We start from the raw sequence: 23,382 nt of genomic DNA, 5'->3' as shown, positions 1-23,382 counted from the left end.
ACAGGGGCAGGGACTAAAATTACTTCATATTTAAATGGTTAAAGGAACATTTTGCTGAAACAATTTAAAGTGAAAATTCATGATTTGAAATATATTTTACTGTGAGGATTTTAAAAAAGGTTGCATTTTGATTTTTTTTTTTAAATGCCACCTAAGAAGATGTACGTTCCACAGACCCTAGTGGATATGTTTAAACGTAGAAGTGAGGAAATGGGGTGCGATTCTTAGGCGATAAGAACAACAACAAAATGAGAAGCTGAACCTGAGCGTCATCCACAAGGAGAGGAGGCAGATGAAACTGCTGAACTGCCGAGTAATCAAATTGAGACTCAGCAAGCACATTCATCTCAGGGCACAGCATGATGAGAAGGGGGAGAAGCGAAATCCGCTGTATGGGCCAATGTGGGAGTTTCTATAAGCTTTTATTCCAATATTAAGTTTCATTTCAGCAGTATCCATGAATTTAAGTGTCCAGGAATGTAGGTGGGAAGTTGGAGGGGGGGAGGGGGGTTCCCCACACTACAATACCTGTAAAAATGTAAGTTACATTAACCCCAGTCCAACATCATCCCTAGAAATCCATATCCCACCAGCAGCACAGGACATAAACACCATGGGTGGCGGCACAGTGGTATTCAGCCAGGAGACACTGTCCCTGAGGGTTCTCAATATTGACTTTGGGCCCATTGAAGTCTCACGATTTTGGAGGGCCACGAAGAATCCAGCACGAGTTTTAACGATACAAAGAAATAACATTTATTTACAATAACATGTATACACAACAGCAGCAGCAACTTCGCTTGCTGCTCACTCCTTCCTGCTGGTTCCAAACTGGGCAGCTTTATTTATACAGTGAGTCTGCTAATGATTTCTCCGCCCCCCCCTCATTGGAGAAGCTCATACTCTCCCTCCCCCCCAAAGTCCAAAGAATCCACCGAAGACCCTGGCGAAGGAGGGCGTCGGACTCGTTTTGCCACAGGCCGGACACCATTTGCACGAGGCGCTGGATCGGGCGGCGTGTAACGAGATGGAGACCGGCGCTTCCGCGATGAACGGCGTAACGGTTGTACATCCACGGCCCGTGGGCCCGAGGATTCCCCCTCTGATGCGTCCTGTGTCTCCATCTCGGAGTCAGAGTCTGCTGCCTCCGTCATCTAGGCGTCTCTATCTTCATGCGATTCTGTAACAACCTGCACAGGCTTTGAGTGAGGCACCAGAGGAAGGTTGTGAGGACTACTTTCCATTGTCTCTGGTCTCTGTGGCTGTAGAAATGAGCTCCGGGGGCGGGGAATCTTTGGAAGGGATAGTCTTCTGGACCGCACGTGGTCTACATGTTTGCGCTGGATACGACCCTGGGCTTGCACCTGGTAAGATATAGGGCCCGTTTGGCGAAAGGTTACGCCAGGGACCCACTGGGCACCACCAGCAAAATTCCGAACGAACACTGGGTCACCGGGCGCAAACTGCCGAATCGGCCGATGCCGAGAAAAACCATGTCCCTGCCGTTCTTGTGTGCGGCGTACTTTTGCGCCAATGTCCGGGAAAACCATGCTAAGGCGGGTGCGAAGTCTCCGGCCCATTCGGAGTTCCGCGGGAACTACCCCAGTCACCGCATGGGGGGTGGTCCTATACGAAAACTAAAAGCTAGCCAGCCTCGTGTCCATTGACCCGGAAGACTGCTTCTTTAGGCCTCGTTTGAATGTCTGCACTGCGCGCACCGCCAACCCATTTGAAGCCGGGTGGTAAGGGGCAGTGCGGATATGGTGGATGCCGTTCATCTTCATGAACCTCGCAAACTCCTCACTTGTGAATGGAGTGCCGCTATCCGTGACCAGCACCTCGGGGAGCCCATGCATACTAAAAGACAAACGCATCTTCTCAATTGTTGTGCAGGACGTTGTGCCCTGCATCTTATGCACCTCTAGCCATTTAGATTGGGCGTCGATTAATAGAAGGAACATGGATCCTTGAAAAGGGCCTGAAAAATTTGCATGCAAGCGCGCCCAAGGCCGCCCTGGCCATTCCCAGTGATGTAGGGGCGCGGCCGACGGAAGCTTCTGATGCTCCTGGCAAATGGAGCAGTTTGGGGCCACCTTCTCAATGTCGGTGTCGAGTCCTGGCCACCAGACATAACTCCGGGCCAACATTTTCATTTTGGTCACACCTGGGTGCCCATTGTGCAAGTCTCTTAGTATCAGCTCCTGTCCTTTTTCCGGGCCAATCACATGCGTCCCCCACAAGAGGATGCCGTCTTCCACGCTGAATTCTGACAGCTCGGAGGAAAATGGCCGCAACTCGCCTGGGAACTGTTTATGCTGCCCACCATACAGGACTATGTGCCGAACCTTTGACAGGACTGGCTCTGTCTGGGTCCACTCACGGATCTGTGATGCCGTGACAGGCAAGGTGCCCATAAAATTTAGGGTTGCAACCACGGTCATGGGGGTCGACATGGGGTCGGTCAATAAAGGCAATCGGCTCAGTGCGTCGTCATTCGCTATCTGCGTTCCTGGTTTGTGCTCCAGAGAATACTCGTATGCAGCAAGCAACAAAGCCCAGCGCTGGATCCGTGTGGAAGCAATGGGCGGTGTTGGCTTATCCTCTCTGAAAAGTCCCAGCAGAGGCTTATGATCAGTCACGATAGTGAAGTGGTGGCCATACACGTACTGGTGGAAACGTTTCACCGCAAAGACCACTGCCAGGCCCTCCTTCTCGATCTGATGATACCCAAACTCTCCAAACGAGTGAGCTCCCCTTCTACCTTCTCGAGCAAGGAGTAAGGCACTGCGCGCGCCCGAAAATAGCGCGGCGTGGCTCCTGGTTCGACTTGAATACTGGCTACGGCCCCTTTTATTTTCCCCAAACCAGGCTGGAATACATCTGGGTATCGTCCTAGCACCTCAGTCAACCCTCCAGAAACTGTTTGGAGGATGTGCTGCCACTGCAACCGCAAATGGCGCAACCAGTCCCGACCCAACAGGCTGGGCCCATGGCCACGCACCACGATAAGTGGGAAACGCCCCTCATTGTAGTTCCTGCAATGTCCAATGGTTCCCCCCGTGTAGGTGGCCAACCTGGCCTGTGTGTCGGTTAATGTAAGGGTCTGTATACCCTGCTTGATGCGGTCAAATGTCCTCTGGGCGATCACGGAGACCGCTGCGCCAGTGTCCAACTCCATCTCAAGCGGGTGACCATTGACTCGTACTGTCACCTTAATGGGGGCCACATGGGGAGCTGCCACACAATGCAGCTGCAGGCAGTCGTCCTCCGTCTCCACGTCCTCAGGAGTAGTCGCCGCAGCTTCATCCACATGGAAGGTACGGCCCCTGGGCTGGTCCCAGTTTTGGTCGGAATGACGGCATCTCTGGCGCCCCCAGGACCGGCGTCCACGATGGGGTCGGCGCCTACAAGTCTGACACGGCCATGGCTCCTCATCCATTGGTTCTGGAGAAGGCTCCCTTCGGGTAGGAATGTCCGACGGCCACTGGCATCGATCCGGACGTTGCCTCGCCCAAGGTTTCGCAGGAGTGCGGGGGGACGTTTTCGGACGGAAGGGGCTGCGCCCCAAGGCATGCACCTCCATTCCCTGTAGCTCCTGCACTCCTCGTTCTGCGCTCTCTCGGGACAATACTATTTGAATGGCCTGTTGAAAAGTCAATGTTGGCTCAGCTAACAACTTTCTCTGGGTGGCCGCATTGTTAATACCGCAAACCAAACGGTCGCGAAACGTTTCTGACAAGGTCTCACCATAGTCGCAGTACTCCGCAATCCCGCGTAGCCTGGATAGAAAGTCGGCAAGGGATTCTCCTGGGGTCCTCTCAGCGGTATTAAACCGGTAACGCTGGACTATCGGGACGGGGTTGGGTTAAAATGTTGCCCCACTAAATTCACAAGTTCATCAAACGTTTTGGTGTCCGGTGCAGCTGGGAACATAAGGCTCCTAATCACCCCAAACGTATGCGGGCCGCAGGCGGTGAGCAATATGACCACCTGGCGCTCGTTTTCGGTGATATTGTTTGAATGAAAAAAATGAAAATCACTTATTGTCACAAGTAGGCTTCAAATGAAGTTACTGTGAAAATCCCCTAGTCGCCACATTCCGGCGCCTGTTCGGGGAGGCTGGTACGGGAATTGAACCGTGCTGCTGGCCTGCCTTGGTCTGCTTTAAAAGCCAGCAATTTAGCCCAGTGTGCTAAACCAGCCCCAGAAATTTTCCCGGAAATAGTAACGCATCCGTTGTGCGCACTGGTTCCAGCTTTCCAGCGCAGCATCAAAAACATCCAAACGTCCGTACAGAGGCATGGTGTAATAGAAAACAACTTCCAACCTGTATCCAACAAAAATCCAGGGAGGTGGCTTCAGCAGTGTAGACAGCTAGTCACTTTAACCCTCGTCGCCAGTTTTGTGAGGGCCACGAAGAATCCAGCACGCGTTTTAAGGATACAAAGAAATAACATTTATTTACAATAACATATATACATAACAGCAGCAGCAACTTCGCTTGCTGCTCACTCCTTCCTGCTGGTTCCAAACTGGCCAGCTTTATTTATACAGGGAGTCTGCTAATGATTTCTCCACCCCCTCATTGGGGAAGCTCATACTCCCACAGGATTGTGGGATTGTTATTAGTCCCCAGCCAATGGTAATCAGGCAGGTTATAACACATGACATCAGTTCAAACAGGCGAAAAGGAATCTCCAACTGGTCATGACTGACTTTCACCCCTCAGCTGACGTATTCCTCTTGCGTTCCACACTACTTTGAAAGAGCACTGAGAATAGAAAGGGATGTACTCTGGGTGGGGGAACTTCAATGTCCAGCAACAAGAGTGGCTTTGTAGCCATTCTACTGATCAGGCTCACCGGAGTCTGAAGGACATATCTGACAGACTGGGCATGCGGCACGTGATGAGGAAACCAAGAAAAGCGACTTGACCTTAACCTTTAGTAATCTATCTGTTGCATCTCTCCATGGTGCTGTTAGTAGGAGTGACCACCACACAGTCCTTGTGGAGCGAAATCCCGCCTTCACACCAAGGATACCCTCCATTCTGTTGTCTCGCACTACCAACATGCAAACTGGGATAGATTTCAAACAAATCCAGCTATTCAAGACTGGGCCTCCATGAGGAGTGGTGAGCCGTCAGGAGCAGCAGAATTGTTTTCGATCACAATCCGTAACCTCAAGGCACGGCACATCACTCACACTACCATTGCCATCAAACCACATTCAATGAGCAGTGCAGGGCCAGGAATACCCCAAAATCAGGGGCTGGATTCTCCGCACCCCGACAGCAAAATTAAGTCTGGCGCCGGGGCGGAGAATCCATTTCCGAGCATGGAATCGGGACTGGCGACTGTTCCTCGATTCTCCGGACCCTGAAAGCACGTACTCAGGGAGTAGCATATCACCGCTATTCTCCGCCACCGACCGGCCGAAGTCCCAACGGCGTGGATCCATTGTGGTCCTGCCGTTCAGGATACTCGCGTGGTGGCTGAGGACTCAGTCCGCGGCCGCCATGGTCGGGGACGGGCCGATCGGAGGGCAGGGATGGTCTCATACAGAACCGGGCTATTTTGGGGCGGGCGGTCCGGATCGGGCGCGCAGCCGGTCGGGGGCACTATTTAGGAGGTCCAGCTCCGCGGTCTGAGTCCGCCATGGAGCACGGCACGGCCGCTGGAGGCCACCGCCGTGCGATGTGCGGCCTCGGAAGTGCGGGGGCCCGTATCTGCAGCTAGAGCTGCGAGATTCACAACGTGTCCCTGCCAGCCCCCTATGAATATGGGGCCTTTTCATGCCAGTTTTTCTGGCGTGAAAGGCCACGGTTTTTACGATGCCGTGGGGACCTAGTCCCTGAAACGGTGAATCCAGCCCCAGCTCCCTGATGGGTAAAGCTACAACACAGTACTGGAGCAGAAATGATTGACAGAGCTAAGCAGTCCCACAACCATCCGATCAGGTCAAAGTTCTCCAATTCTATGATGTGGTGGACAACTGAACAACACATTGGAGGAGGAGGCTCCACAAATATCCCCATCCTCAGTAATGGGGGTGCAAGAGGCAAGGTTGAAGTATTTGCAATCATGGGCCAGAAGTAGAAGTGGATGATCCTGAGGTCCCCAGCATCACAGATGTCAGTCTTCAGCCAATTCGATTCACTCCACGTGATAGCAAGAAATGGCAGAATGCTCTGAAAACTGCAAAGTATGGGTTCTGACATCATTCCAGCTGTAGCACTGAAGGCGTTTGCTCTAGAACCAGCTGTTCAAGAATGCCTACACCTTTGGCATCTACCCAACAGTGACGAAAATTGTCCAGGTATGTCCTTGATGCACGATTAATCACTACTGCAGCGAGATTGTAGTCCAATTGAAGGCTTTCATGAACAAGTAGTTACCCCAGCAGCTCCTGTACAGAATGTCTGCTGTGGGTGAAACAGAGACTCTTAAGCTCCGCCTGCTGGGTGGAACCAGCAGGCATGTTCTACCACTCATACTACAGTATAAGGTACATCCCACCTAGGTACTGCGATACCCCTAATATAGCCTACCACAGTCCTGTCCACGAAAAGCAGGTAAAATCCAACCTGGCCAATTACTGCTGCATTAGTCGATTCTCGATCATCAGCAAAGTCCTTGCCAAATGCCACTGGTTCTCTTACTGCAATGAATTCAAAATCATGCATTCATATAGCACCCTTAATGCAAAGGTCCTCTTTGCAGCCATGAAGTACTTTTGAAGTGTAGTTACTGTCGTAATAAGAGAACAAAGAGAAGTACAGCACAGGAACAGGCCCTTCGGCCCTCCAAGCCTGTGCCGATCATGATGCCCTAACTAGAAAAAAACCTTCTGCCCTTACTCGGTCCGTATCCCTCTATTTCCTCCTTATTCATGGACCCATCCAGATGCCTCCTAAATGTTGCTAATGTGTCTGCTTCCACCACATCCACCGCAGCGCGTCCCAGGCACCCACCACTCTCTGCGTGAAAAACACCCCGCACATCTCCCCTACCTTTTCCCCTCACCTTGAACCTGTGCCCCCTTATAATTGGCACTGCCACCCTCGGAAAAAGCCTCTGAATATCCACCCTGTCTATGCCTCTCATAATTTTGTAGAACTGTATCAGGTCTCCCCTCAGCCTCCGTCTTTCCAGTGTAATCAATCCTAGTTTATTCAATCTCTCCTCATAGACAACATCCTCGAGACCAGGCAACATCCTGGTGAACCTTTTTGCACTCTCTCCAAAGCTTCCACGTCATTCTGATAATGTGGTGACCAGAACTGCACGCAATACTCCAAATGCGACCAAACCAAGGTTTTGTATAGCTGCAACATGATTTCCCAACTCCTATACTCAATGCCGCGGCTGATGAAGGCAAGCATGCCATATGCCTTCTTAATCACCTTGGCCAACGGTGTTGCCACTTTTAGGGAACTGTGGACCCTCTGTATGTTAATGTAATGTCGGAAACTCAGCAGCCAATGTGTGCATAGTAAGCTCCTACAAACAGGTAGTCTGTTTTGTGATAAAAGCAAATTACTGTGGATGCTGAAATCTGAAATAAAAACAGAAAATACTGGGCAATCTCAGCAGGTCTGACAGCATCTGTGGAGAGAGAAGGGAGCCAACGTTTGGAGTCTGGATGACTCTTTGTCAGAGCTTTGTCAAATCTGTTTTGTGAAGTTGATCGAGGGACAATGTTGGCCAAGGCATCGGGGATAAGGCCCTTACGCTTCTTAGAAAAATGCAAGGGGTCATTTCCATCGAATGAGAGGGCAGAAGGGGCCTCGGTTTAACATTCAATCCAAATCTCAGCACTATGTTCGTATGTATGTAACCAACATACCACCGGGAGAGCAGCCCACTGGGCCATGGCTAGCTCAAGTACAATTTTGACCCTTTGTTAATTTCCCAATCCACCCACAGCCACCTTCCTCTCCGTCTCTGTAACACCTCCAACCCTATACCGCCAACCACTATATCTCTTCTTTCGATCATCAGTCCCTGATCTTTGTGTTGTACAGCTAAGGCTATTATACAGTTCTGTGAGCACCACACCATCAACGATAGTGGGGCTGGCTCTGAGCTCAGGCACTCCTTCCACAGAAAGGCACTTGCCTGCACATTCAGCCCTCGTGTCTTTTCAACTGTTGTGTGGACTTGTGTGAATGGTCATCACGGTCATTTGCATTATAAATTGAGCTGTACAGATTAGAACACGTGCATTATTTTATTTGTAAGTAAATCCGAACAGCGGTTTTAGCCTGTGCGAAGTATGGTCGTATTGTGAATATTTACTATCCACCCTGTAGCCAGCTAAACAACACAGGAAGTTGGATTACATGAATTCAACAACTGGAGAGGGAAAGACACAGGTTCAGTTTGAGGTTGATCATAGCCCATATTTCACAACTGGTCTTACCTGAACACTATCTGAAGTGAGCAGCTTTCTGGAGGTGGGAGGTTAAGGGAAAAGGTCAATACTACAGCCTCCTGAAGGGGGATTGGCCCAGTCTGGCCCCATGGTGTGCATTACATCCACATCCAACACCACACACCAGTAACATCTTTTGTTTCTTATTCGTTCATGGGATGTGGGCATCGCAGGCTGTGCCAGCATTTACTGCCCACCGCTAATTGCCCTTGAGGCGGCAATTAAGAGTCGACCACATTGCTGTGGGTCTGGAGTCACATGTAGGCCAGACCGGGTAAAGACGGCAGATTTCCTTCCCTGAAGGACATTTGTGAACCAGATGGCTTTTTATGACCATCGACAATGTTTCCTGGTCATCATTAGACTTTTAATTCTTGCCCGCCATACGATCGCTACATGCGGGACGTGGGCCGTGCAAAGGTCCGTTGACCTCGGGTGGGAATTTCCAGACGGCGGGCGGACGCGGCCGAACAATCCCACCCCTTGTCTTCACCTTAAGGAGACAAAATAATGAAGAGCACAAAAATGCAACGTTGGTGCTTTCGTTCAGTATCTGTCTCCTCCACTGGGCAAAGAGGACCTGGTTTACAGAATGATGCAGCACAGAAGGAGGCCATTCAGCCCATCGTACCTGTGCCAGCTCTATGAAGGGGCTATCCCATTAGTCCCACTCCCTCACTCTTACTCTCGAGCCCGACAAAAGTTCCCTTCCGAAAGCTCCTGTTAAGGCTGTTCCATCACCTTTTGAAGCAGTGGCAACTCACCGTGTAATTTGTTTAATCGTCCCGATGTGCCTCTCTTGATTTCCTACACAGATTTGTAGTTGCTCTACTTCTTTGAGTCCAGCAAAGCCATCGTCAATACACAATTTGGGGCATATTTTACTTTGTCTGCGACTAAAGGGTTACTTCTTGGATTTTCATGCACTTTTTAATGGATCCACCCTGCACATCATGGCATCGGATACTAAACTGATTAATAGAAAGGGAAGCAGGCGGGTCGCCACAATGTTCCTTGCTGGCTCCTCAAACGGTCAAGATCCAGTGAAGAGCTATAACCCTCATTCAGTTATGGACTGCCAGCCCATATGAAACTCCATAAAAATGCTGATTATTGAAACAGCTCCTTCTTGCGCTAAAGGCCCCTGAAGGAGATTGCGTTCCCTCGGCTTAAAGACATAATGTTCCTTGGGCAGCACTTACAATCCACTTTCCAATCATAGATAAACGTCAGAGGCCCAGAATTGCAGGCATTCCCATTCTCTAATAACCTCAATAATCCGCAGCAGCAAATGCAAAGGTTTTGCTGTTAACGACATCGAGGTCCTCGAGCTGATGGTCTCAGGAGATAGATTGCAGTGGGGAAGATTAAAAATTGCCAGACGATCTGAAATTCTCATTTAAATCAGGCTGATCGGCACCTGATGAGTTTACAGCATCCAGCGAGTCACAAAGTCTCAAGTTTAGTTCTCGTTGCTTTGACTCCTTTGTAACTAAGAAAAGGTGAACTTGAGAAAGCGGGCTCACGCGGCTGATGGACTCTGAAGGGACTGAGCGCGTTTCATCCTGAGGGAAAGAAGAAAGATGGAGCTGCACGGGGTGGGGGGCCATTTGCCAGTGACAGAGCCGTCTTTTGGGTGAGGCCCCATAAAATATCCAGCGATGCTGTTCGGAGAGGAGTAGGTGAATTATCCCTGGTGGTTTGGCCAATATTTATCCCTCAAACAACACCAATAAAGCTTGGCCATTAGTTGCATTATCTGCTTGTGTGAACTTGCTGTGTCCAGAATGGTTGCTCCAGTGTCTACATCACAACAGAGACAGCAATTCAAATACACTTCGTTGGCCCAAGCTAGTGAACGATGCTATATAAATGGAAGTCCTTCCTTTCCTCTTCCTTTCTTTAATGGAGAGCTACAAAAGGGAGTGGCTATGTATATTGATTGTCCCTTTCAGAGCAACACAGCAGAGTAAGGATAACCGAGCTTGGGTGACCAATCGGGACTCTCAGAGTGGGGAGACGGTTCTCCTCGACAGAGGTATTCTAGAATGAGCTGCAAACATGCTGCTGATCTACATGACTTGGTAATAAATCCCTTGTTGTTCACTAATGAAGGACACGATCCAACGGCCGCGTCCTACCGGAGAAGGAGTGGGACGCGGCCGGTAAATGCCAGGAGAGCCCTCTTTTGCGCACCTGAGAAGTTTGAATGCTGATGTGTTTTCTTTTTTTACAGGAGACCCACTTGAGAATGAAGTTTGCATAAGGGCTGGGTGGGGCAGGTATCATGCGGGTTCTGATTGGAGGGCGTGGGTGACCGCTGTGTTGATTAATAAGAGGGTGTTTTTTTCTGTGTTTAATATATTAGAAGACCCAGGTGGGAGTTACGTGATCGTCAGTGGGCCGTTGGTGGGCATATTAGTGGTGTTGGTCAATGTGTATGCCCCATGAATATGGGGAAAAGTGAGGTGTTCCAATTCATAGAAATTATCATACACATCATAGAATTTACAGTGCAGACGTAGGCCATTCAGCCCATTGAGTCTGCACCGGTCCTTGGAAAGAGCACCCTACGTAAGCCCACACCTCCACCCTATCCGCATAACCCAGTAACCCCTCTTAACGTTTTCGGACACTAAGGGCAATTTATCATGGTCAATCCACCTAACCTGCACATCTTTGGACTGTGGGAGGAAACCGGAGGAAACCCACACAGACACGGGGAGAACATGCAGACTCCACACAGACAGTGACCCAAGCCGGGTATCGAAGCTGGGATCCTGGAGCTGTGAAGCAACTGTGCTAACCACTGTGCTACCGTGCTGCCCAGATTGAGGCTGGTAAACAGGAAAGAAGGTTAGGGGAGTTGCCGTTTAGTTTGGCGGGGCGAGTTTTAGACATTTGGGTGCTATAATCTTATAATAATCTTTATTGTCACAAGTAGGCTTACATTAACACTGCAATGAAGTTACTGTCAAAAGCCCCTAGTCGCCACATTCCGGCGCCTGTTCGGGTACACAGAGGGAGAATTCAGAATGTCCAATTCATCTAACAGCACGTCTTTCGGGACTTGTGGGAGGAAACCGGAGCCCCCGGAGGAGACCCACGCAGACACGGGGAGAACGTGCAGACTCCGCACAGACAGTGACCCAAGCCGGGAATCGAACCTGGGACCCTAGCGCTGTGAAGCAACAATGCTAATCACTGTGTTACGATATGGGGGTGGGTGCCGCTGCACAAGCTGAACCTGGCTCGGTTGGTGGAGCAGATGAAAGTGGATTTTAAGGGGTGGGATATGTTGCCGCTGTTGCTGGCAGTGGGAGGTGCAGATAGTAAAACTGACGGTGCTGCCAAGGTTTCTGTTCGTATTTCAGAAGCTCCCAATCATCGTCCCCAAGTCATTTTTTTAAAAAGGTCAATGCGCTGATTTCTGGATTTGTGTGAGCGGGGAAGACCCCGCGGGTTATGAGGGCTTTCTTGGAGCGGGGGCAAGGTGGGTGGGGGTGGTGGCTGGCATTGCCGAATATGATGAATTACCACTGGACGGTGAATATTGCTATGGAAGTGGGCCATGGGGAAAGGGTCAGCGTGATGACGGATAGAGGCAACATCACGTAGGGGAATATGTTTGAAGGCTTTGGTGTTGGTGCCTCTACCGTTCCCGCCGATCAGTTACTCCGTGAGCCCAGTGATAGTGTCAACCCCAAGAGTGTGGGGGCAGTGGAGGCAGCATTTGGGGCTGGAGGGTGCCTCGGTGTGGGCACCGATCTGCGATAACCAGAGATTTGCATCGGCGGGGCTGGATGCGAGGTTTCGGGGGTGGCGGCAGGCAGGGATTAAGCACTTTTGCGATCTGTTTATAGGGGGCAGATTTGCAAACGTGGAGGACCTATTTTGTTGTTAAACGCTGCCGCTAGGGTTTGAGCTACGGTATTGGCAATGCTTTTGGAGCCCTGCCTTCCTGGGTGATCTCGGAGGGGCAGACTGGGTTTGTTAAAGGCCGGTAGTTGTCGACCGACATTCGGAGATTGTTCAACGTTGTGCTGTCGCCCTCCTTAGGACCCGAGCCAGAGGTGATTATTTCAATGGAGCTGAGAAAGCGTTTCATTGGGTTGAGTGGGGCTACCTCTTTGAAATTCTTGGAAGGTTTGGCTGTGGACCAAAATTTATGTAATGGATTAGGCTTTTGTACTGGGCCTCACCGCGAGTGTACGTATTAATGCCCTGAGTTCAGGTTATATTCAGTTAAATAGGGGTACAAGGCAGGGGTATTCATTGTTCCACGTTCGTTTGTCTTGACAATTGAGCTGCTGGCCATTGCATTGAGGTCATGCACTAGATGGAGGGGAATAGAGAATGGGGGGAGGGAGCACAATGTCCTTATATGCGGATCATTTGTTACTATACATCACGGATCCTCTCCAATGTGTAGGAGATGACAAAGCTGCTCAGGATTTTTGGCTCCTTGCTGGGTACAAGCTAAATCTAGGCAAAACTGAATAATTTCCAGTGAATTCCCCCTGGGGCGAGAGCTGTTCTGGGGAGTTTGCTCCATATCACTGTTGGCTCCAATTTGCAGGAACCAAAGGTTTGTGACGTCTGGCTTGGATTCATCATTCAGGGCAGGGGAGAGGGAGGGGTTGGAGAAGTATAGGGACATGTTTCTTGAAGGTAGGTTCGCTGGCTCAGACAAGGTTTTAGAGAAATGCCAACTCCCGAGAGGGAACGTATTTAGGTGCGTGAGTTTCTTTGTAAGGAACTTCCTTCATTTCCCCTGGTACCGTCACCCTCGCTTTTGGACAGGTGTCCTTGGCTGAGTTGGCGATGGGTAAGATTTTGGATATTAATGGGCAGATGTTGTCGCTGGAACAAGTAAAGGGGATCTGGGAGGATGAACTGGGTTTGGCTTTTGAAGAGAGGGGTGGTATGGAGGGAGGGTCGTCACAGGGTCAACTTCACCTCCTCACCTGTTGCCCATATCGCTTGAACTCATATTTCTATCTGAAATATATCTCCTTCTTGAAACCATTTAATGTCTCAGGTTCCATCGCACTACGGGGCAGCGTGTTCCACAAATTCACCACCCTCTACGAGAAGTAGTTCCTCCTCAAGTCAGTTCTAAATCTACCGCCTCTCACCTGTGTCAGTTTCTGGGGGGTTTTTTGACACGATGTCGGGGTTTTGGGTGTTCAATTGGAGCCATGCCACTCGGTGGCCATTTTTGGAGTTTCGGACCCGCCGGTGCTGCAGACAAGATGACGACAGGTTCTAGCCTTCGCCTCGCTAATAACCCAGAGGCGGGTTCTGCTTAGGTGGACGTCCCAGGTGCCGCCTAGGGCCTTGGCCTGGTTGAGGGATCTGATGGAATTTTTGTACCTTGAGGAGATCAAATATACCATGAGGGGGTCGGTAGAGGTGTTCTACTCGAGATAGAACATAGAACATTACAGCGCAGTACAGGCCCTTCGACCCGAGATGGCAGCCTTTCATCTCCTTTTCCAGGTAACTGGTCACCGTCAGCTGTTGGGGGGGGGAGGGCTTGTCTTTTTGTTCATGTTTTGGTTTATTTATGGGGGGTTGAGGAGGGAGGGAACGTGGACTGGGGGTCGTGTGGGGATAGTTTGCAGTTTGTATTGTGTCGGGGTTTGCAGTATTGTTATTCTGTTACAATGAAAATCTACTTGAATAAAAACATTTTTTTTAAAATACAATTAGCTGCCAGTGAAATGAATTTATTGAACCGACCTTACACTGTCGGGCTTGGACACTGAGCCTAGACTGAGTCACTAATGCTTTTGGATATAAATCGTTCTTCTCTGCATTAAGTCCACCTTTGTGTTGTGAAACACATCACAACACACTGAGCCTAACGCCAGGGAACCCACTGTACTGGGAACTAGCTCTGTGATAAAGTGCAAAGGAGGTTGTCCATGCCACAGCTTTCAAAAGTAGTTACTGATTTATGACGTTACCATTATCGCGGTTAATTTTCCATGTGCACAATTCTTTTAAATGAGCACTGGTCATCAAAGCCACATGCAAGTCACATGCAAGGCCTGAGAGTGATAGATTTTTTATCAGGCAAGGGTATTAAGGGAAATGGAGTGGAGGTGGGTCCATGGAAATAAGATACAGATCAGGCATGACCTAACTGAATGGTGGAAGAGGGCTCGAGGAACTGGAAGGAATACAAGAGCAGAAGTAGCCTCAAATCATGTAAAGGTGTGCAAGTAAACTAATCCTTTTCAATTCTTGATGCACTATCAATTAATGCGAGACGAGAGTAGAGAGTATTTGAGGCTTTATTACACAGAGATGTGTGGCCTCCTACAGCTGCTGCCGAAATGGCTGCAGTTCGGAGAGCCCACACATTTATACTCCACCTACTGGGCGGAGCCAGCAGGCAGGGATTTACCCCCGTACCTGTAGTACAGGGGCCTTACCGTAATACCCTCGTATGCAGTGCAGTATATACAATATAATACAACAGTGGTGACTACCACATTTCTATCCCATTGCCCTGTCCAATTTCACTCGCTGGCCTCCTGATTAACCTGTTAAAGGTCTTACCGTTCAATTTTCTAGGTGCCCAGGGATGGGTTTTAACTCAGGAACGTGAGTTGAAATTAGATGCAAAAGTTATTAATATTGTCTTTTCTTTTACTTTGACTGACCACTTTTTACTGACTGTCTACTTTGTCCAAAAACACCAGACGGAAATTCAACTGTTATTCTTCAAAACCATTCCCCTTACAGAAGGAAAACAGGAAAGGATTTAACACATGCTTCAAAATGAGGATGTTACCTGGAATGGAACTGAAGTCCCTTTTCAAAGCTACTCATATTAGGGCAGCACGGTAGCATAGTGGTTAGCGCAATTGCTTCACAGGTCCAGGATCCCAAGTTCGATTCCCGGCTGGGTCACTGTCTGTGTGGAGTCTGCACGGTCTCCCCGTGTGTGCGTGGGTTTCCTCCGGGTGCTTCGGTTTCCTCCCACAGTCCAAAGATGTGCGGGTTAGGTGGATTGGCCATGCTAAATTGCCCTTAGTGTCCAAATATTGCCCTCAGTGGGGTGGGGTTACTGGGTTATGGGGATAGGGTGGTGTGGGCTTGGGTAGGGTGCTCTTTCCAAGAGCCGGTGCAGACTCGATGGGCCGAATGGCCTCCTTCTGCACTGTAAATTCTATGAAATCGATTGGTTGAATTGAATCACACAGTTATAGCCACACCTCTACAATCAATGTCCGGTGTCCAAGAGTCAGACGTGGAAGGATTATTTGTTCTCATGGTAACAGTGGTAACTTCATGACAATCACTGTAAATATTAGTACACAGGACCATAGCATCACACGGTAACTATGGGTACTTCTTGGGAGTTCCATTTGCTGGTGGAAAAGGCTGGTGGAAAAGTTCCACCGTGCTGGTGGAAAAGGCTTTCCAATATTAACGTGCGCGAGTGAGTGTGTGCGAGCCATCACCGCAAATGGTTGTCAAATCATGGCCCCTTCGCAAGGCAGCTTTCATATCTCACTCTTTGAGCTCTACAGTTGAATTACTCCTCTGAGTGAACACAACCAGGTGGGAAGAAAGAAAGAATTGCATTTACGTGGCACCTTTCACAACCAACTGGTGCGCAGAAAAATCCCCTGAGCAGCAATGTTATAATGACAGATCATCTGTTTTAGGGATGGTGGTTGAGGGATAAATATTTGTCAGGACAATGAGGAGGGCTCCTCTACCCTTCTCCGAAATAGTGCCATGGCAGTCACCATTGCAGCAGCAATGATGTAAACACTGCAAATCCCCCACCGCAAGTCAATCAAGCAAATCTGGACAGTTGTGACTCTTGTTAAGGCCTCGTTAAAGGCGAATTATAAGCCTGCTGGATTTCCAAATGTTCCTCACCTCAATCTTGGAGACGGGCCTTTGGTTAATTCCTTTGGATATAGAAGACCAGGATCTGGCCGTTACCATGCAGGCAAAGAGCGGATACAAGTCCCCAGCCCCTAGCCGCCTGCTGTACATCTCAATGCCTTTCATATCGGTTCTCATCAGGGAGTGCCACAGGCGGCAGTAGTCGAGACGGAACTCCTCTGTCAAGTTCTGGACAAAACCAAGAATGAAACAGAGGTCAGGAGAAAGAGGCCATATTCAGAACGGAGTATCACATTAACCACAGAAATATCCTGGAGCTTATCAACAGCAAACTTTGCTTTATCACAAAATACATTTCAGAATCGTAACATGAAATTTACATAAGAACATAAGATTAGGAGCAGGAGTAGGCCATCTGGCCCCTCGAGCCTGCTCCGCCATTTAATGAGATCATGGCTGATCTTTGTGGACTCAGCTCCACTTTCCGGCCCGAACACCATATCCCCAAATCCCTTTATTCTTTAGAAAGGTATCTATCTTTTTCTTAAAAACGTTTAAAGAGGGAGCCTCAACTGCTTCACTGGGCAAGGAATTCCAGAGATTCACAACCCTTTGGGTGAAGAAGTTCCTCCTACACTCCGTCCTAAATCTACCTCCCCTTATTTTGAGGCTATGCCCCCTAGTTCTGCTTTCCCCAACCAGTGGAAACAAACTGCCCGCATCTATCCTATCTATTCCCTTCATAATTTTATATGTTTCTATAAGATCCCCCCGCATCCTTCTAAACTCCAATGAGTACAGTCCCAGTCTACTCAACCTCTCGTCATAATCTAATCCCCTCAACTCTGGGATCAACCTAGTGAATCTCCTCTGCACTCCCTCCAGTGCCAATATGTCCTTTCTCAGGTAAGGAGACCAAAACTGAACACAATACTCCAGATGCGGCCTCACCAACACCTTATACAATTGCAGCATAACCTCACTAGTCTTGAACTCCATCCCTCTAGCAATGAAAGACAAAACTCGATTAGCCTTCTTAATCACCTGTTGCACCTGCACACCCAGGTCCCTCTGCACAGCAGCATGTTTTAACATCTTACCGTTTAAATAATAATCCATTCTGCTGTTATTCCTCCCAAAATGGATAGCCTCACACTTGGCAACATTGAATTCCATCTGCCAGACCCTAGCCCATTCACCTAACCTATCCAAATCCTTCTGCAGACTTCCGGTATCCTCTGCACTTTTTGTTTTACCGCCCATCTTAGTGTCGTCTGCAAACTTTGACACATTGCACTTGGTCCCCAACTCCAAATCGTCTATGTAAATTGTGAACAACCGCGGGCCCAACACTGATCCTTGAGGGACCCCACTAGTTACAGGTTGCCAACCAGAGAAACACCCATTTATCCCCACTCTCTGCTTTCTGTTAGTTAACCAATCCTCTACCCATGCTACCACTTTACCCTCAATGCCATGCATCTTTAGTTTATGCAGCAACCTTTTGTGTGGCACCTTGTCAAAAGCTTTCTGGAAATCCAGATATACCACATCCATTGGCTCCCCGTTATCTACTGCACTGGTAACGGCCTCAAAAAATTCTACCAAATTAGTCAGACACGACCTACCCTTTGTGAACCCATGCTGCGTCTGCCCAATGGGACAATTTCCCTCCAGGTGCCCCGCTATTTCCTCCTTAATGATAGATTCCAGCATTTTCCCTACAACCAGAGTTAAGCTTACCGGCCTATAATTACCTGCTTTCTGCCGACCTCCTTTTTTAAACAGTGGTGTCACGTTTGCTACTTTCCAATCCTCTGGGACCACCCCAGAGTCTAGTGAATTTTGATAAATTATCACTAGTGCGTTTACAATTTCCCATGCCATCTCTTTTAACACTCTGGGATGCATCCCATCAGGGCCAGGAGACTTGTCTACCTTTAGCCCCATTAGCTTTCCCAATACTGCCTCCTTAGTGATTACAATCATCTCAAGGTCCTCACCTATCATATCCTTATTTCCATCAGTCACTGGCATGTTATTTGTGTCCTCCACTGTGAAGACTGACCCAAAAAACCTGTTCAGCTCCTCAGCCATTTCCCCATCTCCTATTATTAAATCTCCCTTCTCATCTTCCAAAGGACCAATATTTACCTTAGCCACTCTTTTTTGTCTTATATATTTGTAGAAGCTTTTACTATCTGCTTTTATGTTCTGAGCCAGTTTACTTTCATAGTCTACCTTATTCTTCTTTATGGCTTTTTTAGTAGCTTTCTGTTGTCCCCTAAAGACTTCCCAGTCCTCTAGTCTCCCACTAATTTTTGCCACTTGGTATGTTTTTTCCTTCAATTTGATACTCTCCCTCACCTCCTTAGATATCCATGGTCGATTTTTCCCCTTTCTACCGTCTTTCTTTTTTGTCGGTATGAACCTTTTCTGAACACTGTGAAAGATCGCTCGGAAGGTTCTCCACTGTTCCTCAACTGCTTCACCATGAAGTCTTTGCTCCCAGTCTACCTTAGCTAGTTCTTCTCTCATCCCATTGTAATCACCTTTGTTTAAGCACAAAACACTAGTGTTTGATTTTACCTTGTCATTCTCCAACTGTATTTTAAATTCCACCATATTGTGGTCGCTCTTTCCAAGAGGATCCCGAACTATGAGATCATTAATCAATCCTGCCTCAATACACAGGACCAGATCTAGGACCGCTTGTTCCCTTGTAGGTTCCGTTACATACTGTTCCAGGAAATTATCCCGGGCACATTCTATAAACTCCTCCTCAAGGCTGCCTTTACCAACCTGGTTAAACCAATCGATATGCAGATTAAAATCTCCCATAATAACCGCTGTACCATTTCTACATGCATCCGTTATTTCTTTGCTTATTGCCTGCCCTACCATCCTGTTACTATTTGGTGGCCTATAGACTACTCCTATCAGTGACCTTTTCGCCTTACTATTCCTGATTTCCACCCAAATTGATTCAACCTTGTCCTCCATAGCACCAATATCATCCCTTACTATTGCCCGGATGCCATCCTTAAACAACAAAGCTACACCACCGCCCTTACCGTCCATTCTATCCTTTCGTATAGTCTGATACCCTTGGATATTTAACTCCCAGTCGTGACCATCTTTTAACCATGTTTCAGTAATGGCCACTAAATCATAGTCATTCACGATGATTTGCGCCATCAACTCATTTACCTTATTTCGTATACTACGAGCATTCAGGTAAAGTACACTTATGCTGTTTTTTATGTCTTTGTTATGAATCCTAACACCTTGATCAGTAACTTTTCGCAATTTATTTTTCCTCTTACCCTTTCTCCTAATTTTCCTTGTCTTTGAACCCATATCTCTACATAATAACCTGTCACGTAACCTGCTGCCTTGATCTCCATTAACCATTATATTGTCCATAGCTTTACACTTCCCTTCCCCCCAACAGCGTAGAAACAGGTCATTCAGCCTAACTGGTCAATGTTGGTGTTTACACTCCACACACGTTTCCTGCCAAGCCTTCTTTGTCTAACTTCACCTGTATATCCATCTATTCCTTTCTCCTCAGGTACTCATCACTTCCCTCTGAAGACATCCCCTTGAATGCCATTCTCCTCAATCACTCCATGTGGCAGCAGGTTCCATATTCTAATCTACCTCCAGGTTAAAAAGGTTTCTGGTGGATTCTTTATTGGGTTGAATTAGTGACTATGTTATATTCAGTAATCATAGAAACCCTACAGTGTCGGAAGAGGCCATTCGGTCCATCGAAGCTGCACCGACCTTCTGAAAGAGCACCCCGTCTAACCTTTTGGACACTAAGGGCAATTTATCATGGGCAATGCACCTAACTTGCACATCTTTGGACTGTGGGAGGAAGCCGAAACACCCGGAGGAAACCCACGCAGACACGGGGAGAACGTGCAGACTCCACACAGACAGTCATCCGAGGTCGGAATTGAACCTTGGTCGCTGACACTGTGAGACAGCAGTGCTATCCACTGTGCAAACATGGCGCCCCATGTTGATAGCAAGAAACAAAAGCAAAATACTGTGGATGCTGGAAATCTGAAATAAAGTTCTGAAGGAGAGTCAGGTTAGACTCGAAACCTTGGTGATTTAGCGGACACGTCCCATGGGAATCGACGGTCATTACGCCTGAGAGATCTAAGGAGATCTCATGAGATATCGCGATCTGGATCCTGCCCACAATGGGCGGGACCAGACTTACATAGTTAAAAGAGCTTAAAAGCTCACTTAGCTATTTTGCCATCGGATCCAACCGGCACGCGGCACCTATTGGCCTCACTGAGGAGACCCCACAAATTGGGACCAGATGTACCAGCACTTAGGGGAGTTTCCCAGATTATCGGAGGCACCCCGGGTGGTCGGCCTCTCACCAGGCTGGCACCCTGGCATGACCGGTTCCACCCAGACACCTTGGCATTGCCAGCCTGACACCTTGACAGTGCCCCCTTGGCACCCTATCAGTGACACATGGATGCCAGCCTGGCACTACTATGGTGCCCAGGTGGCATTGCCAGGCTGATAGGATCACTGACAGGGTGCCAGGCTGGCAATGCCAAGGTGTCAAGTGACATTTTTCCCCCACCGGGGATCGGGTCCGGGGGTGTCCTGCCGGTATCTGATGGTGTGCGGAGGGGCTTGAAGACCCTCAACAAGTAACCTGGGGTGTTGGGAGGGTCCAAGGGTCACATTGAGGATTTGAGAGATCAGGGCACCGCTCGTCAGAGCTCCTCAGTGCAGGAAATGCGGCCTCGGCGGGGAGTTCCCCATTGAAGTCTGAAAGAAAGAGTGCTGTTAGATAGCGGGGTAGTTCCTCTCGATTCCCATCCAGAACGGGTTCTCTTTTGCTTTGGTTAGATTGCGCTCGTTAACTCTAAACGGAGAGATCGGGCCACATTTTGGAAAGGGTGCCCGATTTCTAAGTGAGCTTGAAGGTTCCCCCACACCCCCCACCATGGGCAATGTCACCCCCAGCACCCATGGGCATTACCCCACCCCCCCCAAGTGAGGACACCCCACGGTGAGGTCGCTGAGGCCCCTATCCCATTTAAGGCTCCCCCTTTTAGTACCCCACCTTCATACCCCCCCTTATCCACCCTTACGTGGGCCTAGCCCTCTCAGGCCCTGCCCTTATCAGTGCCAAACTGGTACCCGGTACCCTGGCACTGCCACCGTGGCATATTAGCACTGTCAAGGTGCCCACGTGGCAGTGCCAAGGTGCCAAAGGTGGCGGGTGCATGAGGAGAACCAGGGGTGCCACCCTGCCCTATCCCTGACCACCCAGGGGTCTCCAATGGCCTTGAAGACCCACCACCCCCCCCCCAGGTGCCATTCCCCTGGTTCACGTTTGTGTGGGCCAGTGTTAAATAGCGCCATGGCAAGGTCTCCATTGCGCGGGTGTTAGTTCCCGGGCCTCGGGTGGATCGGTTGGCGACATACTTGAATGAGCCGAATGGCTCGCTGAAATATGTAAATCAGGATCTAGCGAGGGCGTGATCCAGATTGCAAGGTGTTCCGAGGGTCGCAAATCCTGCGAGAGACCCTCTTGCGAGATTTGATGGCCTCATCACGCCACCAAGTCAAGCGACACAGGGCCGTCCGATCGCACCCTCTGCTTTTTCCTCTCTCCACAGATGCTGCCAGACCTGCTGAACCTTTCAAGCACTTTCTGCTTTTATTATATTGATGATTTTGGATTCTTCCATTTTCTCTAATTCTATGAGTTTCAGCTTCATGTCAAACATATGGACAAATGTGCCACAGCAGCATTAATAGTACAAAGCTGTGCACTTTTCCAGACTGGTGAACATTCCATCACATTCAACAGGGTTGCAAAAATCAGGTGCACTGCATTAAAAAAAAAACTGGTGTCAACAGAATTGACATCAACATGATTTATTTTGTTGTTGTTTTTGCAACTTATCCCAACTCAAAAGTTCAAACATTTGTATTAATGGATAGTGATGCATATGCACGGACCAGTAGGGAGTTCAGCTGGCATCTGCTGAAGCCTAGTCTGAACTGGAATAAGGGTATATTCAAAACCAGAATAATCAAAGAGTGGTTAATCTGTGTAACAGGCTCACAGGAAGGTGGAGGACATGGTTAGTGTTGACTCGTCTAAATGCAAATGAGACAGACCTCTTTTAGAAAATAACATTTTGGAATACAGTGCGAGTAATTTGAGACAAGTTGCAAATGTTTTAAATCTAAGGTTCCCGAAGTCCCCCCCACTGGAGATTTTCCTCAGCTCATGGGTTGGATTTTGCCAAGATAATCGGAAAACCGACGCCAGGCTCAATTCCGGGTCAGAAAACCAGGGTTGGGGGAGGGACGAGGTCATGCGAGACATCAGTCGCAGTCAATCAAGGAGCTGTCATTTGGACCCCTGACCAACTAGGGTGGCAGATGAACAGGGAGGTCCAATAGGAAGACCGACAGCAATATCCAGCCAGCAGTTCCACGTGAAAGGTGAACACTGCCAATGTAGCTAACGCAAATGAGGGAACTTGAAGAATCATGAAAAGTATGGCCACACCTCCCAAGCAATCAGCGTAGAAGGGGAGTACAGGAGGGCCGGGGATGGGGAAGAATAATTGGAGGAAGTGTTATTGGTATCTCCAGGGGCCAGCAGGACTTTGTCCTGGGGAGGGGGAGGAAGAGTTCTCCATTGACCATTGGAAAGATCCTGGTGGTGTCATCAATTGACCCAAAGTGCAGAGTTAATTGCAGCGCCCCACTGTAAGGTTTTCAAATTTTGCTCCTGGTCCTTCAGGATTGAGATAGTTCAGCCCCATGTCTGGGTCTGTTGTAGATTAATTGCGTGGGTTTCCTCCGGGCGCTCCGGTTTCCTCCCACAGTCCAAAGACGTGCAGGTTAGGTGGATCGGCCATGCTAAATTGCCCTTAGTTGTCCAAAAAGGTTAGGTTGGGTTACGGGGATAGGGTTGAGATGTGGGCTTAAGTAGGGTGTTTTTTCCATGGGCTGGTGCAGACTCGATGGGTTGAATTGCCTCCTTTTGCACTGAAAATTCTACGA

At 48.9% G+C, this 23,382-nt stretch overlaps 1 protein-coding gene across 3 annotated transcripts in view; it reads right to left on the bottom strand.

Moving 5' to 3' along the window:
* Positions 1-23,382, bottom strand: part of adck1 (aarF domain containing kinase 1) — a 781,712-nt gene that overhangs the window by 191,329 nt on the left and 567,001 nt on the right. For all 3 annotated transcript variants that reach the window (XM_072493591.1, XM_072493590.1, XM_072493592.1), the window contains one exon: positions 16,342-16,539. In XM_072493591.1, the coding sequence (XP_072349692.1) occupies positions 16,342-16,539 (198 nt within the window). The remainder of the gene's footprint in view (positions 1-16,341; positions 16,540-23,382) is intronic.

Source organism: Scyliorhinus torazame, chromosome 2, assembly GCF_047496885.1.
Source record: "Scyliorhinus torazame isolate Kashiwa2021f chromosome 2, sScyTor2.1, whole genome shotgun sequence".
Taxonomy (NCBI): Eukaryota; Metazoa; Chordata; class Chondrichthyes; order Carcharhiniformes; family Scyliorhinidae; genus Scyliorhinus; species Scyliorhinus torazame.
The sequence above is the reverse complement of the archived record's forward strand: the minus strand, read 5'-3'. Positions and strand labels throughout refer to the sequence as shown.